General features: G+C 38.7%; 1 protein-coding gene and 1 pseudogene across 3 annotated transcripts; both read left to right on the top strand.

The window, feature by feature from the left end:
• Nucleotides 1-1,481: 1,481 nt before the first annotated feature.
• Nucleotides 1,482-9,506, top strand: LOC131230958 (voltage-dependent chloride channel 1, chloroplastic-like). Of its 3 annotated transcripts, none has more exons than XM_058226981.1 (4): nucleotides 1,490-2,357; nucleotides 4,517-4,684; nucleotides 5,473-5,679; nucleotides 9,057-9,328. In XM_058226981.1, the coding sequence occupies exons 1-4, from the start codon at nucleotides 1,680-1,682 to the stop codon at nucleotides 9,084-9,086; spliced, it is 1,083 nt and encodes a 360-aa protein (XP_058082964.1). In that variant the 5' UTR covers nucleotides 1,490-1,679; the 3' UTR covers nucleotides 9,087-9,328. The 3 variants fall into 3 exon arrangements, with proteins under 3 accessions (XP_058082965.1, XP_058082964.1, XP_058082963.1); XM_058226980.1 differs by having other exon boundaries at nucleotides 1,506-2,357; nucleotides 9,070-9,506; XM_058226982.1 differs by lacking the exon at nucleotides 5,473-5,679 and having other exon boundaries at nucleotides 1,482-2,357; nucleotides 9,070-9,506.
• A 2,663-nt stretch (nucleotides 9,507-12,169) lies between these two features.
• On the top strand, nucleotides 12,170-12,345 carry LOC131232003 (U2 spliceosomal RNA; annotated as a pseudogene).
• Nucleotides 12,346-25,619: the final 13,274 nt, after the last annotated feature.

Consider the following 25,619-nt stretch of genomic DNA (forward strand, 5'->3'; position numbering starts at 1 on the left):
CAGCTTATTTTAGGGTATGGTCTAGAAAATGAAGCAGATATAAATTTTAGGTGGACCACACCGTAGGGAAAAGTGCTTGAGATTTTGCCATCTTACGAGAAAAGAGAATGGTATTTTGATGGATACGCGTGCATAAATTTTCTTTTGCGGCATACGAGAAAGGTAAAAACCCTCTAAAAAAATGGTAACTCTTAATTGGCACTCATGTGATAGAAATTTGGAAATCAAGATGAATAACTGACCCATATGTAGGAGCATGGACTAAAAATTAATTGGATAATACTGTTCATCCCCATTGTCATCAATTCCTGTGGGAACTGATTAGAATTGATTACATGCAATCTTAATGGATTCACGTGTTGTATTTGAAGTTCTGTAAAAATATACGAAGATGATCTTACAATGATACAACTAAAGTATATCAAGCGATGTTGTGACATTGTTTAGGCATATGATGGAGTGATAATGTAGAAGTGGTTACATGATAGATGGCGAGAGGATCCTTACTCTTGCTCCGGTGGTAGACTCTCACGAGTTTTAACACCCAGTTAAGGGTTCGAGTATCCATAGGTGTGAAATCCCACTATGGTGTGAGTGTGTAGAGGTGTGTGCATGTGTTTTAAAAAAAAAAGATAACAAGAGTGCTATATAGTGATGAACTTTGTAGTAATAGTCGAAATCTAGAAATGATTTAGATAATACTTTTTTTTTTTTTTTTTTAACACGCACACACACCCCCACACACTCACACCTGAGTGAGATTTCACCACCTATGAGTACTCAAACCCTTAACCAGGTGTTGAAACTCCTGAGAGTCTTCCACTTGAGCAAGAGTAAGGACCCTAGATAATACCTAATTAATGCTATGAATTAACGCTATAAATTACAATAAATAATGTAATTGGCTTGGTAGAAAAAGTAAAAGTTATATTAAGAAATTGGTGGGACAATATCTTGAGCAGTTACGTATCTAGGATCCTGATGCAAATGGATGTGCCACGGGTTTCATATAAATGACTTCTCAATACAAATTTTGTCAAATTCATTAAAATTGCATGTGTTGATTCTTCAATACTCACTATTATAAAATATTCATCTAAGTACCTTTTCAGATTTTTCACTCGTAATACATGTTCCTTCTATTTCTCCTAGTAAAACCCTTCACATCTCCCTACGGTATTATACATTGAGCAAGTGGTTTAATAGGTGGCTGATATTATTCAATCTCAATCATATATACACTGCATGCCCCCACTCACTACGTGACCAAACGGCATAAAACAATGAGCAACCGATAAAACAGTAACAGTCCAATTTTGATCATAAAAGTTGGACCACTCACTGTTTTATTTTGAACCATCCATTTGAAAACCGTCAACTTAATAATTAGGGATTTAATTGATTGGTTTGATTTTAGAGCCACTCTTCCATCCGCATTGTTCGTCACAATCAGATGGTATGGAAGCTGTGAATGAATGCCACGTGCCCTACACTCTCCCTTTTATCCAAACATCTGCAAACATGTGTAAAATCCTCAGTCACAAATAACTGCTTCCAACTGCCCCTCCCGGGTTCACTCTCTTCTTCTTTTCAGTTCTTCTGTCAGAGAAAGAAGACAAACATGTCATCTGCAGTCTCTCACTCTTCTTCTCTCCAAACCCTAACCCTAATTTCCTCAAATGAGAAAACCTTCAACAACCCCTCTCAATTTTCCTTCTTATTCTACCCAATTTACCCCCAAAACCCTTCTTCCCAAAATACCCTGCCTCTCCCCCACTTCCAAACCCCTCTCTCTCCAAACCCTCTGCTCACCCTCCCAAGAGCCTTCTTCCTCACCAAGCCAAACCCTAACCCTAATTTCGATCCTGCGGGCGGTCCCCGACTGGGCCGATGCGATCAAAGAACGGGGAATGAGGCAGAAGCGGTCCCTCTACACCCACGACAAGTGGCTCGAGCACCGATCCTCCCTTCGGCACATCCGCCACGTCCTCTCCAGCCTCTCCTCCCGTGTCATCCTCTCGCTCATCCCGCCCGTCGTTGCCTTCACAACATTCGCCGCTGCCATTGCTGGCTACAATTATGCTGTTGAGTTGCGATACCTGCCGGAGATCTTCCCGGTGCTGCATGCGTCGTCTCTGCCATACCAACTGACGGCCCCAGCGCTGGCGTTGCTGCTGGTTTTCAGGACGGAGGCGAGCTATTCGAGGTTTGAGGAGGGGCGGAAGGCGTGGACGGGCGTTGTGGCGGGGACGAATGAATTTGCACGGCAGGTTATGGCTGGGGTCGAGAGCGAGTCCGATGCGGAGATGAAGAAAATGTTGCTGCAGTATATCATGGCATTTCCAGTTGCTCTCAAGGTCTGTAAAGATTCAGCGTTTTCTTTCTGATTATGATATAGGAAGCTGATCCACTTCCTTTGGAGATGCTGCATTTTTCGTGCCTCCATCTCGTACCGCACTGGCTCATGCGTATGATGATACTAACCGTATTTATTCAAAAGAAAAAATAAAATAAAATCTGAACCAGAAGTTCTTGGGCTCTACCATTGATTTGCCACTGAATAAAAGATTGCTTTGGTTGGAGTGTCTAGTAAGCACACATTTCATGAGATACCATGTGGAAAATCACACATATTGGGCACTTCTAAGTTTTAACTAACTGGTCAATGCCTATGAAATGGACAGTCAAGATCATTTATGGAAAAAAATTATCAAGATCTTTTATGGAAAAAATTATGTCCAATCAACAGTTTTTATCCATTTATTTGCTGAACCCATCTTGGATTGCTTTTGTTTCGAAAGAATCACTTCTACCAGACATTCCTAATCATCCATCCACTGTTGGAAAATGGATGGTTATAGAAAGAAGGCCAACTTAGAGATCAATCATATCATCTAGCTGCTGTGATCTGTGCATGACAGCAAATGAATTGTGTGCTGGGTGGGCCTAATGGACTGGATCCATCAATTGGTTTGTCTTAGTGTCCTGACGCAACTATGAATCTAGGAGCACTATAATTTCACATGTATGCTGTTGTTTGATCTGATTGCTGAGCTGTTGTTGGTTGCCAGGAATGGGCTGAACTTCGAATACACTGCTTGTGTGCATGGGATCCAAGCCACTCATATGGTGGAAGACACTATAAACATGGTGTGACAAAAAATCAAGGCCTAAACATTGTGTGGGACACACAAAACATGGCCTGACAAAAAATCAAGGCCTAAACATTGTGTGGGCCACACATGAAAGTCGAGTATAAGCAATTGCTTGTCCCTTCTTTAACTATCCCATGTGGCTCATAACTCATAAACTTGCTGTCTACATGATTGTTTGGTCTAGGACATGTTCATGGTGGCGCCTCGCTGATGAATGGTGTGGATGTCACACTTATGTGCCACAAATCGCTTCTTCAGTCTCTATTGGCATGCATCATCCTATTGCTTCTCAAACACCAGATGTCATGCAAGTGTCCAGTCAGTCTATTGTGTGGGTCCCACATGTACATATGAAATGGTTCTTTTGAAGATTTAGACAATGTCCAGATTCAACGTGCACGGATGGTCACCGCAATAAGTGGTGGACGGTGGCTGGTCTGATTTTTGGGTGAGGGCAGCTACATGGTGGGGCCCACTTGATAACTGGCTAGGATCTCCCATGTGTATGCCACATGGGCATATTGAGTTATGAGTCCTGTTTGTGCTTGACTGACATTGTTGGAAGAAATAGTAGAATGAAATATAAATGGGATTGGGATACTTTAAAAGAAAAAAATTTCAACCTTTCCGAATCATATTGTTTGAAAGGTTGATTAGGGGTGCAATTGGATTTTGAATGATGTTTGACTCTGCGAGAATAATTGCCTACGGCTAGCTTAGCATGAAACTCTTATCTTTCCCGTCAACGTGTCAATTTTAAAGGATCTTTGAGCCATGCAAATGGCGGGCTCCTCAATCAGCTAGATCCACTCATCAGGTGGGCCACATGATTGATATAAATGGACAGCTCAGGGTCTGACTCAACATACGGGTGGCTGACCTGATGGGTGGATTGGCCTGATTATCAAGAAAGGTGATGTTCATGGTGTGGCCCAACTTCTGCATGGCTCAAATGATCTGCACATGTGACGTGTTGGTAGAAAAAATAGTACTGGCTGTGAACTTAGCATGTAGCTGGCTGTAGGGATTCCATAAAGACAGTTAGGAACAGAGTCCAGAGGCACCCTGACTCTTTTCTAAGCCAATATTTTGAATTTTTCTACGAGGGTTTTAATAGAGTAATGCCCCATTTATACCTGGTTACATCAACCTTTTAGATTGATTAAGTCATTTAATGTAATTTTCAGGGAAAAAAAAGGACCAGTGAATTTTATTTCTGCTTAAGAAAGGCCCAAGGTTTTGGGTGTTGTTGTGTTGTTACATGTGCCATCAAACTCCTGTCCACAACTGTTGCTGTTGTGATTATATTAGATAACACATGAAACAGGGTGGAACTAACAGATGGACTTTTGTCACTGCAGTGCCATGTTGTTTATGGCTCCGATATCAGTAAAGATCTGCAGAATTTGCTTGAAGAAGATGATCTAGCAGTAGTTCTCAGCTCGAAACATCGTCCACGCTGCATCATTGAGTTCATTTCTCAAAGCCTTAAATTGCTACACTTGGATGAGTCGAAGCGAAATATCTTGGTAATTTTCTTTGTCATTGTGTAAGAATCCTTTCTCATTCTGGCCCATGAAATGCTCCAAAATTTTAAAATCGTCAAAACCTTTCTGTTGAAACTTTTAAATGCTTGATGCCTTGATTTCTGCAGCAATTAAATGCTGTAGTAGATGGAAAGGATCTCGATAAAAGATAGAAGCCCCTTGTTCCTTTTGTACCTAGACAAAATGAAAAGTTAAATCATGAGGACATGCATTTCTAGAAACATTGTTCTGTTGTAAGTGGCGTTAGATTGTTGGTTCTGCAAATTTTCAAATGCTTGACAACATTGTAATATCTTCAAAGACCCAGCTATAGCTACTTGTGAGAATTGCCTTCTAAATCCCACTCCCTCCACGCATGGCATGTGTGTGCAAGATAAGTTCTGCAGGTAGGCCCTGTCATGTATGTGGCGTGCCTTAAAGTCCGGTTGGTCCTGTCATCACATGGGGGGACCACACTCGTATGTTGAATGAGGACTATCCCTCAAAACTTTCCATTTTTTTTCAAAAAAAAAAAAAAACATGTTAACCACATGATCACCAGACCTTTCTGATTCTGGGCCATGGCGCATAAATAGTGTGGCCACACGCCTGCGGCATTCATAATGTGTGGGGAGATCGGGACTCAAATTCATACTGTTGGGACTTGGGAGTAGCCACCATATTTATCCTTTTTAAAAGGCGGGGATAAAATGTAGTCATTTGTCAATGTCGCCAAAACATCACTAAAGCAGAAATTTCTTATGAACCACTTGGTTATTATAATTATGCAGGAATCGAAAATCACTTGTTTCCATGAAGGCATTGGTGTCTGTGAACAACTCATGGGTATCCCCATTCCTCTTTCCTACACTCGCTTGACCTCAAGATTTCTAGTCTTCTGGCATCTTACGCTTCCCATTATACTTTGGGACGACTGCAGCTGGATCGTCATTCCTGCTACTTTTGTCAGTGCTGCTTCCTTGTTCTGCATTGAGGAAGTAAGCCCATATTTTATACAACTGACGTGTCATTTTCTGAGGCACTTCTGAGCATGATTGTATGCATTTCCTGCTTTATTTTGTTTCTAGCTTTCTTCCCTCCTTTTGTGTAAATATCAAACATGATTTTTTCTGCTGCCCATTTGTATTTGCTTTGTTATTGAAGGTTTTAATTTGTATCTGGTAGAACAATTCTTTTCTTAAATTGGATACTCAATGTTACCCCTTGACTTAGGAGAGATATTTACATGTTTGACAAATTATTCAGGGCTCTCAGAGTACTAAGTAAAAGTGTTCCTAGTTCCACTGGACACTTGGAGAATCCAAACAACCAATCTAGGTTGTCCGCTAGGTACATTATATATTTCATGGCCTACCATATAAAATCACACTGATTGGGCAATTCTAACCATCTGATCAACTACCTATAGAAGGGACAGTCCAGATCATTTATGGAAAAATTGGCCTTGTCAACAATTTGGGCCATTTAATTGTTGAGGATTGCTTGTGAATCACTTTTATCAGAGACTTGTAACCATCCCATCCATGGCTTGAAAAATGGAAGGCTATAGAAAAGAAGGCTAACATATGAATGGACCAGATCATCCAATCAGTGCAATTTTCACTGTATGCCATGAAACGTAAGTTGAACTCAATAGACAGTTCGAATCAATCAATTGGAGCATCCAACTGTCCCTATGCAACTATGAGCATTTAACCTTCACTTATCATATTCCTCTGAGAGTGGATCATTTCTCTATATATTTACATGTGCTCATAGCATTCATACAATATATTTCGTGATGCACATTGGCTCAGATAACCATCTGTATTACCCCGATATTGAATTTTTTTTTTTTTTTCATAGACGGTCCCTATCAATGCCCAAAAGCCCCTTGCAGTTCGCAGAACAACTACAACATTTAGTTTTTTGAATATGTCTGGAGTTGCAAAAATACTCTTCTATGCTTCTTTTTTTTTTGTGAGCAAACAAGAAGATTTTATTAAAAAAAAGATCTGATGATCGAAGGACAACGAAAGCAGCAAAACAGAAATGATACAAGAGAGGACTCCCACGGTTAAGCAAAAATTTTAATTGGGAGACCACAATTACCCAACAAAAATGGACCAGTTGTTCCCAATCTCATAAACAGACATACCACTGAAGGCTGAGTGGGAGAACACCCATTCTACTATCGAACTCTTGATTTTGTCGCACAGCAATGCTATGGAAGTTGGGCCTCCTTGAAGAATCTATTGTTCCTCTCCTTCCAAATTCCCCAACAGATTGTGAATGGAGTGGTGTTCCACAGCAGCGCATGAGTTCTTCTTCAAGACAGGCACTAAGCACCCACTCTCTGTTAAACTCGGAGGGGAAGAAGTTCCAAACTGAGAGAGCAGCTTCTTCACTTGATTTACACACTACGCATCTGTTGAGCTATCCCACGACTTTGGAGATTGTCTACGGTTAATATTTTCTGCTTGATCACTATCCACATAAAGGCAGAGATTCTGGGGGAGAATTGGAGATTTCCAAAGGTAGGCAGCAAATTGCGCCTTCAGCTTGACTGAGGAGTGGAGGAAGAAGGATTTGGCTGAGAATGTGCCTGATGGATCCCACTTCCAGATTCGGTTGTCCGCCTCAAGAGGGGAGAGACGGACCTCGCTAAGCATGTGCAGAAGAGCTTCAAAGTCCTCAGCTTCCTTTTCCTTTAGGTTTCTTCTTAGATGATGTTCCAGGTTGTCCCGTCTCTTAGAGACTCTGAGTAGTCTTTTACATAAATATGTCTCTCTCGCTCTAAACGGTAAGCCTAGGAAATTTGGCTGCTAAGTGCAACTCCCAATCCATTCATCTTCCCAGAAAAGAACCAGTACGCAGCTGTGTGCTAAGAATCTGCGACCTTCGTGTAAGTGTTTTACCCCAGGGTGTAGATCTGTCCCCCATCACCACAATGTCCTTACAGATTTTAGACACTGGAGTTCTACGGAGGAGACTAGGGTCCCATCCTTTGTTTGGCATGCCATACTTCTTACCATTGACTTTATGCCATAGGGCCTCTCTGTGCTTGCTAAATCACTACCAACATTTACTGAGGAGGCTTCTATTTTTCTCTTGAATTTTGCCTGCCAGAAACGACCAGCAGCTTTTACTTTCTGAACTTCCTTGCATTCCACAAAATGGAAGTTCTTTTTTTCTCACCCCAAAGGAATTGCCTCTGAATCCTTTCAATTTTCAAAGCAACCGACACTGGGATTTTGAAAAGAGGAAGTAACTGGAAGATTGACCAGAGTTGATCTCATGAGGCTAGTTCTCCCCCCACAGAAAAATACTTCTAGGTTGTACCCGTGTACCCTTATGCATCATGTTACACAAATACTTATAGGAGACCCATGTACTTGCATCATTTGACACATGCTGTGCATGCTCTCTGGTTACATTGCACATTCCCATTGCAGATTAATATGCACATGGCCAAATAACCGACTCTGCCCTATGTTTGGAAGTCCCAAATAGGCATTTTTGTTAGTAGTATAGTGGCTTTGTTTTGAACCGGTGGTGCTAAGAAAAATGGCATGCAAATGGGCAAACTATTGCTTGTCTGCTTTTCTGCTCCTGAAAGAATACATATTTCTTCGTTTCAAGTAGGACTTGAAAAATGCTAAACAAATAAAATAATATTTTGGTGCTTGATGTAGGAGGCGTGCGCTGAATCCACGGTGTGGGGCTCTAGCACGGACCTTCGGGAACCTCAAAGATTGGGCGATCTGAGAGCATTGATTGAGCCCAATCTCAACAAGAGCAAGAGAAGCGGAAATCTCTTTCTGCTTCTTCTTCCCCCTCTCTCTTTCTAATCAATTTTCATTTCAAAATTTCAAGCCCTTTACAAGCTTTCAAACAACAATATTTTATAGAACAACCTTAACTAATCTCTAACTAATCTTGGTGATTAGTGTGCTAAATCACAACTAATCCTCAACTGATAGAAACTAACACCTTAACCCCCCAACTAAAAGTAAAAACTAACAAAGAAAGAAAATGACCAAAATAACCCTGTAAAAGCTAAAATTTACAAATACCCAAAATCCTGCCAAAATAGAGATATGACCTGTGGCCTTCCCGATCTCGGCCCTCGAGATAAGTGGGGCCCACATGGACTGGATCATAGTAGCATCTCGCGCACTCTGTATCCGGATGTGCTTCTGAACATACACGTGTAGAGTTGTTTTCTAAGTGTTGAGTAGTCAGTATGATGTTTTATTTTGTACTTGTTAAAGTGCATAGAACCCACCTTCGGTGTAATAAGTTCTTAATTGTGTACTAGCATAGCTTAATGTTAGCAGACCCATATTCGATCTGCCATGGTGATTTTGCTCAGCGATCTTGTGCAGGTCGGTGTTCTCATTGAGGAGCCATTTCCAATGCTTGCACTCGACGAATTATGCAATCTGATTCATGACAGCATCCGGGAAGCAATTGACATTGAGGATTTGATTAAACGGCAACTCCTGGCCAAAAGGAAGAAACATTCCAGTAACGAGTGCTCACAGAATGGGCGGCCTATTTCATGATCAGCTGCAAAAAGAAGAAAAAACCTGTGAATTCAGATCATCAGCCGCCTCCATGACGAAACAATCAATGATCCAAAATGTAAGTGCCAATGATGCTTCAATGAGTAAAAAACAAGAAGGTATGGATGCTTCTTATAATGAAAGTTATACATAAGTTGTAAAATCAGTATCCCATATGTAAAGATCTCATTTTGCTGGGCTTATACACAAGTTGTAAGATCAATATCCGATGTGTAAAGATCTCATTTTGCTGGGCTTATGTATACTATCAATGGGTGGGGCCCATGCCCAGAAAAATCAAAATTTTGAATAGCCCCTCTTTAACCAGTTCAATATCTGGACCCATGCCAATCCAAGGCCTGGTTGGGTTGACAGCCCTAATCAGAAGTGAGGTTGTCAATGATCATGAACCTTGTTAGGAAAGAACTGGAAGTCCCATAAGCCATGACTGATTAAGAACCAAACCAGCTATTGGGCCCATTTGGACTTACCCTCAAAAGGGGCATTCGATGCCTAAATGGCATTTTGCGCCAAACCACCTTTTGTGTTATGCGGTTGGATGTACTTTCGGAAGCCCGTTTCATCCCCTGCTTGGCAAAGTAGGCTCTAAAAAGCCAACTCGATTGAGTTGACCTGAAAGGTAGGCATGAAAACTCCTTTTGCGGAAGTGTGTCGGAATAGCCCTTAGTGTGCTGTAATGAGTAATGATCTGATAAGGCCGACGAATGGGATAGGCTGGGTGTGGCCAGGCTGAAGCAGGCTCACAGGCCCAATACATGAGATGAGGACCTGAGTCGAGGCCCACATGAATTGGGCTCCTGCCACCCAGGGTGGATGACAGAACCAATACGCTGCCAGGCTCAGCCCAGTCTCTTCGGTCCCCTGCATACAGTGCTTCCTGGGCTGAGATTTTCTGTTGGGAAGATCTTAGCCACACTTTTCTTGGGATGTTATTTTAGGGTTAAATGCGGGCCGATACTGCTCTTCTTAACCATCTTTTTGTAGGCCACAAAAAAAAAATGTTAAGATTGTCGTATTTGGGAAATTCGTTGGATAATATTGTTTTAGGGTGGAATGTGGGCGTCTGCTGCTCTTCTTGACAGTCATTTAGTAGCAACAAATAAAAATGTTATGATGGTTGTATTTAGGAGATTTGTTGGACATTGATTTTTCACAATTGAAAGTAGCAAACTGATTATCTGGACTCCTACTTTTTAAGAATTAAAACGCACATATACTGTGCACAGATGAAGGCCCAGTTTACTATAATTTCTCATTTACCAGTCACCACGTTTATCACCTCCCACGGAAGTCACCTTATTTTTTATTTTTTATTAAAAGATTGTACACTGAAACATTGCCTTTAATAATAATAATAATAAAGGGTGTGGCTGCCTACTACAGGTAGGGAGGAGGAGGAGCTTAACAGTTGGTGACCTATCTCTACTTTTTCTGGTCTTAACAGTTGGTGACCTATCTGTATCTTTTCTGGTGTCATGGCCTGCTAAACTTTTAGATCTCCCCCGTGTTTATGATGGCGTCCAAACAAGAGCTGCAGCAACAAATGTATGGGGTGGATGTAACCCAGTCATCAAGGTGGGCCTCAAAGCCTTTGTTGGCTGCAAACAAAGGGGGAGATGTGATAGTGGGCTACATTAATGACATGATTTAAATGACAAAAATGACACCTGTCAATGGGCCAGCCACATTCTATTTTCTTTTTAAAATCTTATTTTTACCCAATCTTTAGTCTAATTGTAAGGGCAAGATAGGTAAAAAAATTTCATTAGACAATTATATGGTTATAGGGGATTGCTGTGACCCCTGGCTATAGCGCGTCCTAAAGATGGCAGAAGTTCGTAAGTTATAAGCTATCCATAAGATGGGCTACACTGTTTACATCTTCTGGTCTGGAACTCAGGCCATTTACACTTCAGTTGGGCCACACCATAGAAATGCATGGATGACCTTAGAAAAAATGTTTTGACCATAGGCTTGATTTTTGAAACAGAAGATCTAACATTGTTTTCCTACCACATGGAAAGCTCAGCTCTCGCCCATGTGTTTGACATTAGTAAGTGTGCCAGTGTGTAAAGCTAGCAGACGTGAAGTATTTCATGTGATTCAAATTCATTTGAAATGTATCTTTTCCCAAGTATAAAATGAAATTGCAAGTTAATATGCAAGTATATCCCAATATTCCTTTTGAATTATATGAACATATTATTTAACTTTTTTTTCTTCTTTTTTTGGGGTTTTACAAGTCAGATGTGCTCATTGATCTAAGCCATTCGTCAGAGATCATACCTCTCGGATAGGGCATTTGTTAAAACTCGGATTAATGAATGGTGAGCAAATCCTTGCATTCAATCTCTTGTAATGTCCATTGATTAGATAGTCAATACAATTACAAGTTCTAGTTTTGTAATTTTCTTGTTAGTATTTATAAATAGAGACTTAGGCCGTGTTTGGGTGCCACTTGAAAATGAGTTCACAACGTTTTATTTAATCATAATGATATGTGCATAAGAGATTATTCTTTTTTGTTAGAGATTAAAAATATAACCAGTAAAGTATGATTTCTAATGAGAAATGCTAAGATTCAACTGATTGTAAGGTAAAGTTACCGGCCCACCGACCGCCCAATTGTATGAGCAACTACTGCCAAGCGGATAGATTTTAACATGTCATGTACAAGTTTCAACATGTCACACATTCAGGATATCCATCCAGGCCAAGACATTGGCCCAACCATAAGGATTACTTTATGCAAAGTCCAGCCCCATTCACTCATCAGGCAAGTTCATGCCATAAAAAAATAGCTATACTATAATAGATGACAACGTCAAGTGTGATCTAAATTACAGTTTTGGGCAAAAGAAACAAGGAAATTCAATGAAAATCAATAATGAAAAAACAAGTATCTTTTGAATTAGTGTAGTATCTGTTCTTATCAGTTTAATATCCGATATGTGGCCCATCGGGTCACATGATATTAAATTAATTTCTTGCGGGGATGGTCCACCACAGCAGCTTGCTGCTGTCATCGAGCGTTGCCTTTGCATTGCACTATTGCAAGGGCCTGGCGCACCCCTCTAAAAAAAAAAGATTGAGATATTTAATGTAGGTCTGAGGAAAATAAAAAATACATGTTTTCTTAGGGAATTCTAAATATAAGTAATAAAAATTATTAAATTACATATATAAAGAACAATTTCAAAAAAAAAATAAATCTTAGAAAAAAAAAATCAAATTCTTATTAGTATTTACAAATATGCAAAATGTCAAAAATCTAAAAGCTTTAAGTAAAAGAGATGTAATAAATTTTATTTTGCATCTGTTTACTCTGATGATATGATAAAAATGTAGACCACTAATTTTCTTTTGGCATTAATTTCTCCATAAAGAATTATATTAACAAAAAAAGCTTAAAGACAAACTAAAATAAAAAGGAAAACAAAAAAGAAAAAAACGTCCTAAAGAAATTTCTGAAGGATGGACCAAATCAGTGTGGATTCCAATCCTTAAAGAGGATGAACATCTTTACAATTGCAGCAGGTGGGGCACTTAAATTCTTGAAACGACTCCACTTCTGACGTGCTACCGTGCCAGGTACTAAAAAGACATTTTGTATAGCCGTACATTAACAAAGAAATTAGGAAGAAAAAGAAAATGTTGGATTATATCAATGGATTCTGCTGCCCTCTTACACGAATAAAAAGGCTAATAAGTATCATCTTTCACTTCCAGATGTTATTTACAGTGAGTATTCTATTCCGACAATTTCATTTCCGGATATTATTTACAGTGAGTATTCTATTCCAACGACACACTAAACAAGTGGAAGTGTTTACCTTAAGAGGAGTTTCATATGTCCATACTAGATCACAGTTTACTCCAATATCGCAAAATAATAATAATAATTCATGAAATATAATCAATAATATAAACAAATTGGCACACAAAGCAATTTACCAAACACAATCGATTATACAAGTAAGTTGTCACACTTGAAATAACTAAGAATCACATAAAAATAATGATTCTATTTTCATTGATGGAGGATGATAGTTTTTATCATCACATCAATCTCATGTACATGACCAACATTTTCTTAGAATCCAGTTGTGACATGTAAAATGCAAGCATATGTATGAAGGATAACCAACAGCCCACATTAAGCATATGTGTGGCTCACCACATTCATGTGAGTAAACAGAGCTGGACACATATCTACGCATGTCACCAATCACTACTTATATCTATCCATGAGGCATAACTATGTGATATATGATGGGTACGCCCCATTTGTGGTGGGTCCCAATAGATGAGTGGTGCTAATATTATTCATTTGGTCTGTAGTGCATGAAGGACCAGAATTGTCCACAACGCATGTTTTACACGGCACGCAAAACCGTAAAACACTCAAGCTCTTTGTGCCACAATGTTGTATATACGAAATCCACTCCATTCATTAGGTGATAACCCTTACGTCCCCCATACATTAAAAGATCTGTGATAGGTGTGGGTTGTGTTAAAGTTAAAATAAGCCAATTTATTTATTTAATGTGTCAATTCTTATTGGGGGACACACGAAAGCAACCCGTTAGAATTAAACAACCAAGCATACAAAGAATATAAATTTTTACATGGAAAAAGATCACAGGAAAAAACCACAACACAAAGCGATAACGAATTTACTATGATAATCAAGGTTTACAAGAGATGCAAGAGCTTACTGATTCAAAAATACATCCTGAACACAAAAAAACCTAGATTTGAATTCCATTTGCTCACCAAAATACCCTAAGCATGTTTCAATACACCAATCACGGATTACAAACCTTTAAAAAGGGTTAAAATTGAAATAGGAAACAAAACTCGTAATTCTGCATAACTACACAAGTTGCTCGATAGGAGCTTCGATCATATCGAGTGCCATCATCGTCTCATCGATGGGATTGAAGCCACCTTCAATTATATCAATTTGGACCCAAAAACTGTTCAGTGAGTAAAGGCAAAAAATAAGGAGTTTGCTTGATGTAATCCAGTGGTCTGTTGATGCCATCTATAGACCCAGTTACAGATAAATTTAAGATATCTGATAGCAATCTTCACCATGTCATTAATTTATCACAAACCATAGCTCCAAGCTCTATCTCTAATTGATTCCATCATACCTCTACCATTGTCTTCGCTTCTCGTGCACACTCTGCCTTCGTCAAGCCCAGATAAGTCACACAAAACTTGAACTTCTCTACAGGAACCACCTTCGTAAGCATGTCTGCTAGATTCACACTTGTGTGGATCTTCTCAAAAGTCATGCTGCCTTTCTCAAGCACCTGTCGGATAAAATGATGACAAACATCAATATATTTAGTACGAGAAAACCAAGTTCTTCGCCAAATTGATTGCGCTTTCGCTATCACAATTTACTAGCACGAATTCCTGTTGAACCCCAAGTTCATTTATCATCTCTCTTAACTAAATACCTTTTTTGAATGCCTCCGTCATCGCCATATACTCTACATCGGTTATGGAAAGAGCCACCAGATACTAAAGCTTCAACGTCCAACCGATCACTCCACCTGCTAGCGCAAACGAGTAGCCAGAAGTCGATCTTCTATTATCCACATTAGCCGTGTAATCGGCATCTATGTAGCCTACCAACTTGTCCTCTGACTTTTTAAACGTCAAGAGGTAGTCAAATGTACCTTGAATATACTAAAATAACCATTTCATTGCCTCCTAGTGTTTCTTGCCGGGGTTAGCTATGTATCTAATCACAACACTTACTACATGTGAAATATTAGGTCTCATAGAGATTATGACATACATCAAACTACCAACAACAATCAAATAGGGCACATAAGACATCACTGACTTTTCTTCATCTGTAGTAGAATATTATTCAAAAGAGAGCCTAAAGTGAGCAGCATGGGGTGTGCTAACCAGTTTCACCTTGTTCATACTGAACTTAACCAATACTTTCTCAAAGTTAGGAGTGTAAATCGAGTTGAATCGAGTTGAGCTGGCCTCAACTCGACTCGGTTTGGCCACTAGCTGACCTCAGCTCGAACTCGGCTTGGCTCGGTCCTCGAGCCTGACTGGCCAACTCGGCTTAGTTTGATCAGCAGCTCGGGCCAGTTCGAGCTGAGTTCGAGCCAAGATCGAGCTGAGTTCTCCTATGCAGCATTTTCACAAATACTTGGACTGCATCTTTCAAATCCCACTATATGTAAAACAGAAGCAATGGTTTTATAGGTATTTTATCAAACACCTTCTAAGAAATATAAAAACCAAGAAAAAAAAGGTATTTGTTTCATGTACATACCTTCCTTACCATCAACCACACGTAGTTGAGTCATTTCATCAAACACTTGGTGAGCAACATCAATAGCAAAGTAACCGAGTAACCGAACTGGTTTGATCTGAGTTCGATTCGAGCTAGGGCCAGCTCGAACTCATTTTCGATCTCAAAAAATTAGCTCGACTCAGTTCGAACTCAACTTCGATTTGAGTCGAATCGAGCTTTTTCGAGTCAAGTCGAGCGAGCTAACCAAGCTAGCTCGGTTCGTATACACCTCTACTCAAAGTATTCAGTCTATGATAATCGTACCCTGCTCCTTTGTCTGTCTATGCGAATATGTATGTCGAGAATCTTCTTTACAGCCCTCAGATCTTTCATTTTGAATGTCCCTCACAACTGAGTCTTTAACGTATCGATCTTAGACATATTATGGCTGGTAATAAGCATGTCATATATGTACAATACCAATATGATGAACTGTCCATCATTCAACATTTTGTAATAGACACAATGATCATAATCACATCACTTTTGATAAATCGCTGACTCATCATAAAAGTATCAAACATTTTGTACCACTGTTTAGGCGATTGTTTTAGGCCGTATAACGACGTTCTTAACCTACAAACTTTATTCTTTACATCTTTCACTTTAAACCCTTTTGGTTGCTTCGTGTAAATTTATTCCTCCGACTCCCCATGAATGAAAGCAGTCTTCGCATCCATGTGTTCCAATTCCAGGTTATATTAGGCAACCAACACCAATAAAAATCTGATAGATACCCACTTAATCACAGACACAAAAATCTCAATGAAGTTGACACATTTCTTCTGCGCGTACCCTTTCGCGACCAATATTGACTTGTATCTATCCTGTTTCTTTTTATAAATTCATTTATAGCCGATCACTTTACACCCCACTGGAAGCTCCACCAGCTCCCATGTCTCGTTCTTATGTAAGGAATTCATCTCGTCATGCATGACCGTTATCCACTTCTCAACATCAGAACCATCTAATGCTTTGTAGAAGGTAGATGGATCCCTTCATCCGTAATTAGGGTGAATGTAACATTCGAATCATCCTTGTATCTGACTAGCAATCTGCAATCTCTCGACGAATTTCTTATGAGAGATGCTTGCTCCACCTGCTCCTGTATCTATGCTTGCAGCTCAGGCTTTACTTGTATATCTTTTTTTTTTCAATTTCGACATTTATGACCGTTGATTTCTCTATTTCCTTGTATTCGTCCTTGTAGAAAATGAATCTTCATCAAACTTGACATTTCGACTAATTATGATCTTGCATATGACTTAGTTATACATCCTATATCCCTTTATACCATCACCATAGCCCATAAAAATACACTTTTTAGCCCTTTGGACTAGCATATCTCTCTCAACTGACGGTACATGAGAGCAAGGGTTACGACCAAATACCCACAACTGTGAGTAGTCTAGCTCATGACCACCCCATGCTTCTTCAAGAATTTTATAATCTATTGCCATAAACGGGGACCGATTCACTAGGTAACAAGACGTGTTAACGGTCTCCGTCCATAACTCCTTGTCTGATCTAGTATTACTCAACATGCTTCGGATTCTCTTTAAGGGAGTCTGATTCATCTGTTTTGTCACTCTATTCTGCTCACTATATTATACCTTACTGTATTGTGCCTCACAATTCCTATCATCATTGCGAAACTAGTTGAATTCCTTTAAAGTGAATTTACATCTGTTATCAGTCCTTAATACCTTCAGTTTTTTCCATTTCTTCCTTGCACCCATCGCCTTCTACACTTTTAAATATGGCAAAAAAATTAAATTTATTTTTGAAAAAATAAATCCACACTTTCCTGTAGTGGTCATCGATAAATGAGACAAAATACGACGACCCTCCAGCAAAAATAATAGGTAACAAGCCCCATACATTTGAATGCATATACTCAAGCACACATTTATAAACATATTTTCTAGTTTTAAAAGCTAGTATTGACTATTTACCATACAAATAATGCTTGCATATACTAAGTTTAATACTTTTAAAGATACGAAGCAATGATCAACAAGTACTTTCCTGTTGTGATCGTTCATATGGCGTAGGCGCATATACCATAATCATACTGATGTGGATTCCGCTACAGACGATGTAACTCCACCCATTTCAGTGTTTCCGATCAACTTGTATAGATTACTGCTCCACTGTGCTTTCATCACAATAAGTGTCACTTTTAAAACTTTAAGGCCCATGTCATAACTAGTGAACCTATAACCAAACGCCTTAAAAGCCCCTGGATATATCAAATTCTTCCTAAGGTCTGGAACGTATCGAACATTTTTCAGAATACGCTCCACCCGTCGCACATGCCGATGCGCACTGAACCGATTATAACAACTTTATAGGAAATATTATTACCCATAAAAACATGTCTACCATTGTACTCGTTGTATGTGGTGAACCGATCCCTGTGAGAAGTCATGTGGTGTGAGGCCTCCGAATTCAAAATCCAGTTGTTACTAAGATAACCAGATTTGGATGCGATCAAGACATTATTTAACGTCCCGAAAATTGACACCCGAGTACATAGACTCCGGTCCCGAGTTCCCAAGTATTAACTTAATAAAATGCACATGTGTCCTCATTCTAATTCACATTAAGTTTATACACGAATAATCAGAGCTGCGCGATTCAACTTAGCGAAACCAAAGTGAGGTAAAGACAATAAAAATTAATAAAAATAAGGCAAACAATCAAGTACAATTAAAAAAGTGGTGTCTGCCCAAATAAGGATTATACAAGCCACAATTACATACCCAAGACGATTAGAGTGCAAAGTTTTCAGTTTTCGCTCAATCCTCCAAAACATAACGAAGGTGGCACAAGCTGATATAAGCCTACCCGTCTGAGGTCTTACAAGTACCTACATCAATAATATTTACTGGTTGATTTTTTAAAACACTGTCCCAGGTGGGAGTGAGTAGCTAACTCAGTGGTTCCATTAATTCTAAGTTACACGTGTTATCAACTCAATCAGCGCAGTTAATGATAAAATAACTAATCAAGCATTTCCTAAATACTTTTGTTAAATATACAATTGTGATTATGAAATGATATATGCACCTCATAATCCAACACTCTCTCACAAGCGACTTTAACACTTATTTCGTAAATACCAACACTCCCTCATCACGCGACTCCAATGCCAAATCGCCACATTTTATTTAATGAAATATAATTGATGCGTATGTTAGCCGAATAATTATTAAGTTCCATTCATCCAACACATTGGCGAAGCTAGGATACCGATGTCATATCACTAGTCCTTATCCGGATCACATGACTCGTTGCGGCACGTAGCGGCTCATCACCAGTGTCTTTTGATTCATATTTTGGTGTTACCCATTTATCTCACAAACCAATGATTCCAAAAATACGACATGATACCTAAATGTATGAAGATCAACTCGATATGGGTCGTCACCCAAATACCGAGTGTGATCACTCAGTTCTGAGGTGTGGGACTTATCATATAAAACAAAATTATTATAAAAGAAAAAGGCTCGTCACACAATTCCATTCACGTCTGAGTCGTTCGAACGGTATTCTAACATGCAACTATGGGCTAGATAATTTGACAGGGGCTGTTCGAACAATGATCTATCACCTCCATTAGTGCTCACTGGTCACTATGAGGAGGCTCGTCACCCCAACATAAGCTGATAACTCAGACACAGTTCTCATACCACCATGCCCAGCTAATGAGTCTAAGTGGAATCTCATTGCACTAAAGGTTGTGAATGGACTCATCCATTGGGAACATGGTATCTTAAATTCTATTTAGTTGTGTCATACATTTTGAACATACATGATCAGTCGGCTAGTGGACTAATTCGATTGGCCTGAAAAAATTTCGACGCAATCGGCATTGGGTGCAACATCCTGTGTAATCCAGCTACTGTCTGTCATCCATGTTCAACCTGGGTCGATCGAACAAGCTTAGGGTGGCCTCCCTAACTCGGGTCACTCCTTTAGTTTAGGCGGTTAACCAACTTACCCAATATCGCAACAATCCTAAGTATCGCTATAGACTAAATACTACATCACACAATTATCACATATGTTCTAATACACAACTACTCAACGGTTCAAAAATCATAACTTGGGCAAAGACTGAACGCAGATAAGTGACTTAAGTTCTTGGTTAATTTAGAAAATATTCGAATAACTCATGCACCGACTTTATAAGACCAAGTTGAGTGATTCGAGACACAATCTTGGCTCGATGTCTCGCGATGGACGTCAAGCCCACCAAGACGAATGTCTTTCTATAGTCTCAGGTTTAGTAACCCATTAACGAGCAATGTCTTTCTATAGTCTCAGGTTTAATGACCTACTAACGAGCAGTATAGAGCTTGTTTAGATAATCAGAGCATTTCTGAAATAAATCAGGTAGTGAGATTTCTTGTGCGCAATAATTAAGGTTTGGATTAGGTAATTCCATAGTGTGGCCTATTCACAATTAACGAAAATAATGATTCAATCATAATCACTCTAAACTATTAGTTTGTAGGCTAAATGGGTAGCTGGGTTGATTTAGTTTGTTAATTAAAATATGACCCCCAATTGTCTCGGCTTTAGGTTGTTCTTTAATTAGTTACTGTTGTTTTGATTAGTCAGTGATAGGTCAGCTATATTTGATTAATAAATGAACAAATCATGAGGCTAAACTTGAAGTTTGTGTGATTGGGGCGGATTCGTTTGCTTTCAATGATTGATTTATCGAATTTGTGCGGTTCTTTACCACTACCACTCGTGTATATGCTCACCTCGAGTATTAAGGTTCAGTTAATAACCATGTGAGCTACTTATAGCAAAAAAAATTCAAAGGTTTTTTGGAAACCAAAATAGTGAAAATTTGGGACATTACACATCACCACCATCTACATCCTCGTGTAATTGTGCTATATTGGCCTCTTTTTTCTCATTCTCCAAGTTTTCTCTCTTTTGAGCCTTAAGGTTCATGCAATCCTTCATATACCGTGTCATCCCACAATTCCAATACTTCATCTTACCATTCTCTTTCGATTTGGATCGCGATCAAGAATTGACTTTCTCCCTTATAGTATTCCTTTCCTTAGTAATTAACACATCTGTAAAGGTACCTCCATCATTGTATTTTTTCTTAACTGCTTCTCATGAAGGGCTAAGGTGACAGTCTCCACATTAATGGTATCCTTACATGGATCACCGTGTCTACTAGTTCTTGAAAGATGGTAGGAGCGAATTCAAAAGAATTATGTTTTGATCTTAACATCTGTATTTGTTAGTTTATATAGCAACTTGCTGAAAGTACTCATGTGTTCATTAATGTTAGACCCATCCGTCATCTTATGATTATAGAATTGCTTTTTAAGATACGGATGGCTACACATGGATTTCATCATGTACAAACCATCCAGTTTCTTCCATACACATGCGGCGGTCTTTTAATCTAGGACATTATATAGGACATTGTCTGCTAGACACAATTATATCGAGGTTCTAACCTTCTCATATAGTTCATCACACGCTTCATTAATCATAAATGCAGTACGCTTCGTCTTGCCAAGAAAAGCGTGTTGCAATCCTTGCTGAACTAGGAGGCCTCACATCTTAACCTTACATAATTCAAAGTTATTTCTCCCAATGATCTTCTTTGTTTCATACTTAATATTAGATCCCCTAGAAGACCTGTTTTCATATTAAAAAAATTCAAAACCCAATGTCGCGCTGATACCACCTGTTGGGGGACGCTTGGAAGCAACTCTAAGTTTAAATTAAATAATAAGAGATCAAACAACCAGGCACATAGAGAACACAAGGTTTTATGTGAAAAAAATCTCTGGAAAAAAAACCATGGTACAAAGCGACAACGAATCCACTATGACAATCAAGGTTTACAAGAGATGGAATAACTTACCGATCTGAGAATACACCCTAAATACCACAAAAAACCTAGCTTTGAACTTCCTTTGCTAACCAAAAGACCCTAAGCATGTTTCAATACCCTAATCATGGATTACAAACCCTTAAAAATAGTTAAAATTGACATGGAAAATAAAACCCACAATTACACAAGACTACGTAAGTCGGTTGATGGGAGCTTCGATCATTTCAAGTGCCATCGACATCCCATCGATGGGATAGAAGCCACCTTCAATAATATTGTTTTGGATAAAAAAATTTGTCCAGCAAGTAAATGCCAAAATACAGGATTTTTATAGGATTGAGTAGGTTGTCGATGGAATCAACAATTGCTCGATGGGATCAAGTGGTATGTTAATGCCATCAACGGACTCAATTACAAACAAATTTAAGACATCTGATAATAGTTTTAGGTTAGGCTATGACATTCCAACAACATTAATTGCATGATAAATGGCTAATATTTTGTACAAGGTTTTGTATGGGTAGATGTTTCCTGTAAAGTTCCATTTCATGTGAGTAGAGCCAACAATAGCATTTGAAGGTGTTCTTTCCTTTTCTCATTTTTGTAACTCGATAGACATGAGAATTGTTTATATATAATAGTTGTAGGTGAACAATCACATCCATCCATTTGTTTCTTGCCATTTCACATTTTAAAAAATATTCCATCCCACTAATTTCACATCCGTCCACTAATTAATTAATTATGAATTTTAAATTTCTACACTTCTTGATTAGACTTAATAATTTATATAAAGTTCTTTAAGTCTCACTTTCCTTGAACTTTATATAGTTAACTACATTTCTAGGCGTAATTTCACATCCAGCTTGGTTTATATCTAGGTTGACATTTTAAAATAGTCAGAGTTAAATCCACTTAAAAATCATCTCTAATTCATGTTGGATTTGATTGATTTTGGCAGGTCCTGGTCCATTTGGTTCGGCTCAAAATTCATGGACTTAGACTTGCTCCAATAAATCCAAAATTTAAAAGGCCGGTTTAATTTTCGTTTGAATGATTAATGTGCCCCATTTGCAAACTTAGTTCTACATAAGGCTAGGGCTGAAAATGCACTCTCCATATTTATATCCACCGGGCCAGGCTAGGACTGGCCTTGATGAGTAAGATGTTGTGGAAAAATACCCACACAATTGTTAAAGTAAACAAAACTATAAAAGAAAAGAGCCAAATAAAAACTCGAAAGGCAAAGATAAAAGTAAGAGACACCATATATGGAGATTTATGTGGTTCAACAATATGCTCACGTCTATGAGACAATAATATGGATTCTTCACTAAAATAAGAGAAATAAAGAGTACAAGTCTTACCTTTCTCTTTTACTTTTCCATTGTACAATCTTTAATTAAATATTCATCCTTTAGGAAGATCACCTCCTCTCTATCTGTGTTCCCCTTATATAAACAACTCATCCACAGAGAGAGCTCTCTTAAGCCTTAATAAAGTAGGCTTAATATGTATGCAAGAGAAGAAACGTTCATGACATCCATTACTACAATATTCTCTCACTCGAAGATAAATTTATTCAATAGTGTAAAAAAAAAAAAAAAAAAAAAAAATTCAAACAAAGTTGCTAAAATGTACAAATCCTTAAATAACAACATGATCGAGAGAAGTTCTGTACTGAATAAACTTATCTCTTACAATAGGTTTCATTAGCTTATCCATTACGTTGTTATTGATGTGAATCTTATACAATGAGATTTGTTCATGTTCTACATTGTCATAAACAAAGTGATATTGTATTTTAGTGCGCTTGGCTAAACATGAAGTATCATATTTTTTGCTAAGTGCAATGAACTCTAATTATTGCAATGAATCATCATCATTTCTACTTAAATTTCAATTCTTCTTGTATTATTTTTAACTAACATATTTAACATATACTCTACTTCAATAATAGAGTAGACAACGAAAGAGAAGATATAAGTTGTAGTAAACCTTCTTTTATCATGATCTTCTGGATTATCTACATTTACAAACCCAACAAACTCTAAAATTTAATAACTATAAGAAATAGAGGCTTTATAAGTATCATTTAAGAAGGATCCACTTCATCATTGTTCAATGATTTTTACTCAAGTTGGTCAAGTATTTCTTAACTACTGTCACTTATCATTCAATATTTAGTTTGGTACATACCAAGATAGACGTAAAACTCTCCACTATTAATGAATATGGTACTTGATATGTGTGTGTCTATATATCTACACATGCACATTCCTTCTTCACTTTTGTGCTAAGACACTAATATGAAGACAATTTGCAATTAATATGAATTGGAGTACTGCTTAGATTAAAATTCTGCATATTAAAGTGATGCAAAACCTTCATGTGAGCACAATGATGTTTATTTGTCATCCAACCTATTCCTAGAAGTCACACAAACCTAGATAAAGGAGAAATACAAATATTCACTTGATCCAAAACTTATGTGTCCCTGAGAAGTTTTCAATGGTAGGTGTTCAATCCCCACTGCTCCAATGATTTAGTCCGCTTAAGCTTTGTATATGTTTCAATTTTAAGCTCATGACCTAAAATGAGCCGGCAAAACAGATTGATAGCTCATGAAACACATACATCATGGTGGGCCACACAATCCTGCCATTACAGAGCTCGGTGATGGCAGGCTCACCGTGCAATCCGGAACCCTTTTTCTGTGACATAGATTGGCCAGTGACCTTGCACCAGCCAGCTAGATGGTGGAAAAGCTCTGCGATCCTCACCATGATTTATGTGTTTAATCCACACTGTCTACCCATTTTGCCAGCTCATGTTAGGACATTAATGCAAAAATGCGGCAGGTCCAAGCTCAAGTGGACCACACGCATAGAAAACAATGGTGATTGAGTGCCGACCGTTGAAAACTTCTTGGGGGCAACAAAAGTTTTGGATCAAGCTAATATCTGTGTTTTTCCCTTCATGCAGGGTTATGTACTTTATGAACAAGTTGGATGGCAATAAATAAATAAATAAATTGCAGTGGGCCCAATGAAGTTTTTAATGGTGGGTGTTCAATCACCGTTGATTTCTACGGTATGGTCCACCTGAGATTTGGATCTGCCACATTTTCGGGATTATGCCCTAAAACAAGCTGGAAAAATGGATGGACAACGTGGATAAAACACATACCTCATGGTGGGGCCCACAGCTTTTCCACCATCTATCATCCTTAGGTGGAATCCCTCAACGGTTTTGTGCACCTCCAGGTTAACTTCAATATTAAATCATCCAGAGCTTAGGTAGGCCCCACCATGCGAAAAACAAAAAATCATACCATCCTATAGTTGCATCTTCTTCCATTGTTCCCTATGATGAGGCCCAGCTGACTTATGGATCGGGCTGATTTTTTGCCCGATGACCTAACTTCAAGGGGTGTGCTTAATGGATGGAGTAGATGTCATATACACAACGGTGGGCCCACGGAGCTAAGGTGTTGTACCAACAGCCAGGATTGCAGTCCGAAAACTCTACTTGTGGAGTAACCCGCACGATTGATTTTGTGGGTCCCATCTTGGATGATGGGAGGCTTGGATTGCCATTTGCCATTGACTGATATAGAAGGAAGAACGGGCAGCACCTGAGATCTGCAGGACCCACTCTGATGTGTATATGACACTATCTCATGCATTAATTGCGCCACATCCTCTTCGTGGTACATAGCAAAAATCAGCTTGATCTCATCACATCACATCACATCACATCAATCAGAAAGAGAAAACACAAATATCATCCTAATCCAAAAACTTCGGAATAACAGTATGGTTTCAATGGTGAGGATTCAGTTACATCACATCAATCAGAAAGAAAAAACACAAATATCATCCTAATCCAAAAACTTCGGAATAACAGTATGGTTTCAATGGTGAGGATTCAGTTCCCAACTATTTCCTGTGATTTGGCCCAATTGGGTCTTGGATCTCCCTCATTTTTGGAATCTCATCCTAACTTCAACTGATAAAACCAATGAACGGAATGGAATTCACATGGCCCCACGGAACTTGGTGTTGCAAAAACTCATCCACGTAGCAGGAGTTGGAGGAACACGTCCGACTAGTGGGAAGATCTGGTCAACAC

Source organism: Magnolia sinica, chromosome 17, assembly GCF_029962835.1.
Source record: "Magnolia sinica isolate HGM2019 chromosome 17, MsV1, whole genome shotgun sequence".
NCBI classification, from domain to species: Eukaryota; Viridiplantae; Streptophyta; class Magnoliopsida; order Magnoliales; family Magnoliaceae; genus Magnolia; species Magnolia sinica.